This window comes from Corticium candelabrum, chromosome 2 (assembly GCF_963422355.1).
Source record: "Corticium candelabrum chromosome 2, ooCorCand1.1, whole genome shotgun sequence".
NCBI lineage: Eukaryota > Metazoa > Porifera > Homoscleromorpha > Homosclerophorida > Plakinidae > Corticium > Corticium candelabrum.
Window position 1 is genome coordinate 5,345,909 of NC_085086.1, and position 7,976 is coordinate 5,353,884.

Genomic DNA, 7,976 nt, shown 5'->3' on the forward strand with positions numbered 1-7,976 from the left:
ACACACACACACACACACACACACACACACACACACACACACACACACACACACACACACACACAACGTCACTTCTGTCACTTGTGCTGAATTCGAAGTGTAGTGTGGAAATTGATGATATTTAGTTAATTATCTTTAATCACATCGACACATCCTTGTGTTTTCAAAGAATTATACATTCAAGCAACAAGCTAATGAATAAATAATAATAATGACAATAAATAGACAAAAATTAATAAAATGTACATTAATATTTATAATAAATACACACGTGCCACACACGCACACACACACACACACACACACACACACACACACACACACACACACACACACACACACACGCTCGTAGCTGTGAAGCGACGGTGTAAACACAGCTTCATTTACTAGTTAAGCTACGAGCGTAAAAGAAGTACACCACAATGAGTGGTGGACTGCTTCGCAAGAAGCTCACTCTAAACGGGTTGAATTGACTTCCGGTCTGTCTGTCGGTATGTTTGTACCTATGTTTCTATGTTTGTAACTATCTATCTATCTATGTTTGTTTGTAAGCGTGTGTCACGCTCGGGGAGTTTGTCGAGCCAATCAGCATTCGTTTCGGGACGCGAAACGTAGGTGACGTAATACTAGCTTGTCAACATGAATCACTCTCAGGAATTTGTTGAGCCAATCAGCAGTCTTTTGACACATCAACAATGGGTGACGTAACAATCCCGCGCATTATGACAGAAAAGCCGAGATGTCGTAAACCTCCATTTTACGGTCAAACTGTCGTCAAACTGAGAAGCGCAGAGTAAAGTTCAGGTAATAGTTGTATGCGTTTGTTACTTTTTACAAAAGAATCGCAAAACAAACGAATTTATCGTTCTACAAGAAGCCAAGCGAAGGTCCCATGGGAACATGCATCTAGCTAAGCACAGTTGCATGCGCACAACCAACATGTCGCCCGCAAACTTCAAGAGAGCAATATATTCTAAGTAGGACTGATGATGAACGATCGACGTCGTCTTGCAAGAAAGATTTGTAGGAAACGTTGACGCTGCTTTCTTCTGGATCCGGTCGCTAGCTGTACATGCCTGTTGCTTGACAGTATTTTCTATGCAGCGAGGAGACGTACATCGATCTCTGGCTAGCTACAACGAATTAGCGAAACGAAAGATGGCGATGATTCAATAAAAGTATGATAATGATTTAATACTCCATCTCAATAGTTAATTAATTTACTAACTTTTAGTGATGCAAGAGCGCTATACATGCATAATTAAGACATAACGTGGATAACAAGCCCGCGCCGTGCAAGAGTTGCGTATCTGTGTGAATTCGAAGTAGTGTGGGACACTCATGGTATTTAGTTAATTATCTTTAATCACATTGATAAACCAATGTGTTTTCAAAGAATTACCATTTACATTCCAGCAACAATTAAGGTAATGATTAATTAATGATAACGACAATAAATAAACAAAATTTACTAAAATTTACATTAATATTTACAATAAATACACACACACACGGCCGGCCGGACGGACACACACACACACACACACACACACACACACACACACAAACACACACACACACACACACACACACACACACACACACACACACACACACAAACACACACACACACACACACACACACACACACACACACACACAAACACACACACACACACACACACACACACACACACACACACACACAAACACACACACACACACACACACACACACACACACACACAAACACACACACACACACACACACACACACACACACACACACACACACACACACGGACGGACGAACGGACACACACACACACACACACACAACGTCACTTCTGTCACTTGTGCTGAATTCGAAGAGTAGTGTGGGACATTGATGATATTTACTTAATTATCTTTAATCACACCGACGCATCCCTGTGTTTTCAAAGAATTATAAATTCTAGCAACAAGCTAATGAATAAATAATGATATTGACAATAAATAGACATTTACAAAATTAATAAAATTTTCATTATTATTCACAATAAATACACACGTGACACACGCGTGCGCACGCGCGCACACACACACACAGACACACAGACACACACACACAACAAGCACATAGATGCAAATATATACGCTCGTATCTGTGAAGCGACGGTGTAAACACAGCTTCATTTACTAGTTACCTACGAGCGTAAAGAAGGACACCACAATGAGTGGTGGACTGCTTCGCGAAAAGCTCACTCTAAACGGGTTGAATTGACTTCCGGTCTGTCTGTCCGTATGTCGCTATCTATGTTTCTATCTATGTTTGTTTGTAAGCGTGTGTCACGATCGGGGAGTTTGTCGAGCCAATCAGCAATCGTTTTGGGACGCGAAACGTAGGTGACGTAACAATTCAACGCCTAAACAATGGCCTGACGTAACAATCCCGCGCATAATGAACAGTGACCAATCGTCGGTGAGCATTCATTAGCGTCCCAACTTTACGAAGATGAGGAAGCATTTGAGACAAGCGACTAGAACAGAACGGTCTGAAGACTTTACAAGGTACTTGCAGTTGAATGACTCGACTTTTCACTTTGTACACGGTGTTGCGAAGAAAAATAATTTTTTTGTCATGTTTTGCAGACGAACCGCAGAAAAACAGAAGAGACAGCAGGCTTTACAAGGTATTTCTACCTCAACGTGACTGCATGTTTAGAAAGGTTCTACGAAAGAGATTTCGTGTTTTGCAGCTGCACGAAAGAATCAGCTGAACTGGCGGTAAGTATACGCGGTTCAGCTACAAGAGCGCTATACATACATAATTGAGACATACATACATAATTGAGACATAGCGTAGATCACAAGTCCGCTCCGTGCAAGAGTTGCGTAGCTGTTTGAATTCGAAGTAGTGTGAGACATTGATGGTATTTAGTTAATTATCTTTAATCACATTGATAAACCAATGTGTTTTCAAAGAATTACCGTTTACATTCTCGCAACAATTAAGGTAATGATTAATTAATGATAACGACAATAAATAAACAAAATTTAATAAAATTTACATTAATATTTACAATAAATACACACACACACACACGGATGGACGGACGGACGGACGGACACACACACACACACACACACACACACACACACACACAACGTCACTTCTGTCAGTTGTGCTGAATTCGAAGTGTGCTATTGTTCAAAGTACGCCTGCTATTGGATCAACCCCCTTATTTAAAATTCTTTGATCCGGGCCTACAATGTAGCAAGAGTGTTTCTACGGTACATATGACAGCAATATCAGCATGCTTACCACAAGACACCCCAATAACTGATACGAATATGTAATTGGGTGCTCTAGCTCAAACTGGAGCAGCGCGGCTTAGCTCGTGTAAACAGGCTAATAAACATGAAGTACGATACATTTTAGTGAAATTAGACGATTACTTTATCACTAGCACAGTTTCAGTGTGCCTAAATTAATGACGTAATTATTCTATAAATATTTGAGTGACTAGGCTACATGAAAATCGTATTTTTCTCTAGGCAAGATTAACAATTTTTGTAATGTATTACAGACAATAAATATATTTGTTTACTTTCTAGTTATGCAACTGCAAAAAATTTTGGTATTTCATCTAATATTAAAATATTAAGAACACAGCTTAATTAAAAGCAGTAATATGGCTATTACGTTTGTTAATAATAATGAGCAATATCATTAATGTTTACTACAGATCACTGTGCTTATTTAGTGTAAACAAGAAATATTATTTGGTAATTTTAAAGATGAAATTTTTGCAACTTATGATTTGGATTATTGAATATGGTTTTGATGTAATTATTTAATTAGTTAAGAATAAACATTTACTTTAGTGGCTCATGGAAGAGGACGTCCAAAGGCTAACGTTTCGTTAGAGCAGCTGGAGTTTCTTTTGTCGTACGGATTTACTGTCGGGGACATGTCTTTAGTTCTAGGATCTTCTGTTTGAACTGTCCATCGTCGTTTGACGGAAAATGGCTTGTCTGTGAGACAGAGTTTTACACAGATATCTGATGAAGATCTAGACAGCATTGTGCTGGAGATAAATCGAGAGTATCCTAGACATGGATATCGTAATGTTGAAGGCAATCTTCTTGAGCGATCAATTCGCGTCTCTAGACAAAGAGTCAGAAGTAGCTTGTGTCGGGTGGACCCAGAAGGCGTAGCACTTCGATGGTCGTACACTGTTCAGCGTCGTAAATACAGCGTATACGGTCCAAATGCCTTGTGGCACATCGACGGTCAACATGGTCTTATTCGCTGGCGTTTGGTCATACATGGAGGTTTCTATTGATATGCATTATATATATATATATATATATATACCGGTATATATATATATATATAACTGTAGTGAATACTGCACGAATTGTGTCTTTGCATTGTCGTAGGTATTGATGGCTACAGTCGTGTTCTAGTTTACCGCAATTGCAGCTCTGATAACGGAGCAGATACGGATTTGTCCTACTTTCAGAAAGCTGTTTGTGACTATGGGATGCCTTCTCGAGTAAGAGCTGATCGCGGCGTTGAAAACGTCAGGGTTGCGGAATTCATGCTGACTACACGAGGAACTGGCAGACACAGCTTTATTGCAGGAAGATCTGTCCACAACCAACGGATAGAGCAATTGTGGAGGGATGTTAGTGTCGCCGTAACAGGAACTTACAAAGCTGTGTTTCAAAGTCTGGAGGAGCAAGACCTCCTAGACGCTGACAACTCAACAGATTTGTGGTGTCTGCACTACGTTTTTATGCCACGAATTCAAAGCAGTATTGATGGGTTTCGCCATGCGTGGTGCAGACACCGCCTATCGACTGAACGTGGACGGTCGCCATTGCAGGTTAGATATTGTTTATTGTAAGAATTACTAACAAATTCAGGCGTACACATTATCTGCAGTTGTGGATAGCAGGTATGTTGAGATTGCAGGGTACGGAATACTCCGCAGCAGACTCGACGACACTTGATCCCACAGAAATACGGTGTCGACTGGGATGGCCCTGTGTCACTGCATGACGACGACGATAACGATGTAGATGGAGTATACATGCCAATGAGTGCCGATCTTCCTATTAGTCAACTTGACCTAGACGAGCTATATACGACCATCGATCCCAACGCTGGGTGTGAGAATTTTGGTATCGACTTAGACGTTGCCACCTCTGACTTTATTGCATCAAAACTCTTGTAGGATTTTAGATAACATTGTGAGCTGCTATTTAGTTTCTTAATTGACATCAATTGCAAAACATTAAGCAGTTTGATTTTTGTTGTTTCTCGCAGGATATAATGTTACATAAAATTAAGTGTAGTGGAAAACTTAAAAAATTTTGTAAGCGCCGCAAGCTCTGTATCTAGTGAATATGTCTACTGTTCAGGGTGAGATTACTAAAATAGAAATTTTTATAGCAATTTGTCAATACATCTTTTCTATTATTTCAACACGATGCCAATGTATAATATCGGAGGTACTAATTCTAAGTAGATCGGTTCGTTCGTACCATCTCGAAATTCGACGAATCCTCATATGTACGCGATTGATCTAGGCCATGAACTATCTGTTTGTTTGTCTATGGCAGCGATTCCGGGGCGGTAGATAGAGGATGAAAACTTTTGATTGGCCGGACTGCATTGGCCAACACCTTTATGACCAAATTAGGCTATCGATATTATCAAGCGCGGGAAATATCAACGAGACCACAATCTAGTTGCTTCACTATGACGGATAATAATGGCGATGAGCACAGTGTCGTCAGGATATTGGATGCGATTAGAGGGCTGGAGGATCAAGTAAAGGCTTTTTGCAAAACAGAGGTATACATCACGTGAAATTCGTGAAAGGAATGACATGAAGCAGCCCGCTGGACTGGGTAGGGTTAGGTACGGCTAGAGTTAGCGTTACTATGTTGTGTTTACTAGGATGTAATGTTGCATGAATTGTTGTGTTCAGGAGGTAAGAAATAGGCAAGTGTTGCAAATACACGTACTATACAGTGTACCTAGAAGGTACATGTAGGAAAGCGTATAAATCGCTCACAACAGCCTAGATGATACAAAAAGAGGTGCGCTGCCTAGAGCTTGCTCGTGACTTACTCCACCTGAGTCTAGTACGTACCCATACAGAGAAGAGTTAATTGTACATGCAAGTTATTGGTGGTAAAGAAGATTAATTAACTCTGCAAGATACAGCGTAAGTTTACAGAGTCGCAGGGTAGGGAAACTCATTTGCTAGTCAAATTTCATGACAACTCAATACTAAGCGAAATTCTATTCAAAGATCTCTTATTTGAGATAAGGCAATATCTTTCATTGTCAAATAGATATCGATGCCAAATGAATCACTGTCTGCTAGAGGGTCAATGCGTACATCCTGCTGCTTTGAGAATCAACAGGTGATGCTATGTTTGCCATGTCGACATGGCTGTGGTCACCCAATCTATCAGAGAGTGCGGACCTTCCCAATCTATCATGGATGCGAAGAACCTACTTCGACGAATACGACATTTGTTTGTGTTGGTACGTTCATGCGATTTTGAGTTATATTAGTTTTTGGACGTTGATGTGCATGGCCGTGGATGTGGATGTGTTTATGGATGTTGACGTTGTTTGCATGAACCCGGATGTGGTCATTGGTTTGAATTACTTGTAGTAGAATAGAAAAGGAATTTCATGCAATGCTGTGGACAGGCAGAGGCTGCGAAAAACTATATATTTGGAATAACAGGCATGACGGTGTGACAGGCGACGTCAGCGACCGGTGCGAAGTGCCGATCGTACCGAGATTAGCGTTTTGGTGCGGCAAGGTCAATCAGCATGTCGACACGTTGTCTGGAGGGTGGGTGACCGACAAAGATGGCGTTTCAGGATGTATTGCCACGTCAAACAAGATTGGCATCTTGCGCTACTGTCAAAAGACATATCCAAAAATCACTGTGGTTCGTGTTTTTTACGACGGAGAGATGATTTCTAGGTGGTGCGATAGAGAGAACGTCAACTGCATCTACACTTCGACGAAAACGACATTTATTTGTGTTGGTACGTTCTTGCACTAAGCCGTCGCAAAGAGTCATTCTGTACCTTTGACTTACAAATACCTAATAATAAGTGTAAGTTAAATAGCCATGCACGACGTCACTCAAGGAAGAATTCGAGGATGCTACTACCAATTGCATTGTCAATAGATATAGAGATGTACAAGTGACGATACTAATTAATGTATTAAAAAAATTTGATTTTTAATGAATTTTTGTATTACATTGGTGACCTCTTATAGAAACCTAGGGAAATTATCCACGGTGAAATTTGTCCAAGAAACATCCTTGTAACACCAACTATGAGAGAAAAACTAGGTGATCTAGGAGCCGCTCGTTTTCAAGATTCTTCCCTGTCGGTCGGCCTGCTCAGTTCACAGTCATCTCTTGTGAGATTTGATGTTCCAACTCGACCAAAAAGCAAGGCTACGGACATGTATAGTATGGGAGTGACTATGTGTGAAGTTTTCACGGCTGATTTTCCAGATCGTGAACAAAGGATGGATCAAGTTTTACTCATCCGTCAGATAGATGTTCGTTCAGTATGCAAACACTTGATGAGAGATGATCATGTCACTCGACCAACTGTGGCAAAAGCCCGTCATGTTATTGGTCGTATTCGTGAGACAGACGAATATAAAGCATGTCTTTCTGAGAGAATGAGAAAAGGAAAGATGGATTGAATAGCTGATGTCGCTCTTGTTTAGTCCATCTGGTAAATTTGTCGTGTCTTTAAACCATGTATTTTTCTCACTTAACTTCACAAGTATGTTGGTAAAATATGTTAACTTACTAGCAGCAATTATCCTATTTTGCTGTTGCATTTTAATATCTCATTTTGTCAAAGAACTATAGACTATAAAGGTTTAGTGTTTTGAGCATGGGATTGTATACTCTGTAACCATAAGTTC

At 40.3% G+C, this 7,976-nt stretch overlaps 1 protein-coding gene across 1 annotated transcript; it reads left to right on the forward strand.

The window, feature by feature from the left end:
- Nucleotides 1-5,752: 5,752 nt before the first annotated feature.
- LOC134176358 (uncharacterized) lies at nt 5,753-7,748 on the forward strand. The gene is made up of 3 exons (XM_062643028.1): nt 5,753-5,848; nt 5,985-5,987; nt 7,308-7,748. Exons 1-3 carry the CDS (start codon nt 5,753-5,755, stop codon nt 7,746-7,748), a joined length of 540 nt encoding a protein of 179 aa, XP_062499012.1.
- The last annotated feature ends 228 nt before the right edge of the window (nt 7,749-7,976 follow it).

Excerpts from the sequence above, each read along its gene's own strand:
- LOC134176358 (XM_062643028.1), top strand. The coding sequence starts at position 5,753 with ATGACGGATAATAATGGCGATGAGCACAGTGTCGTCAGGATATTGGAT.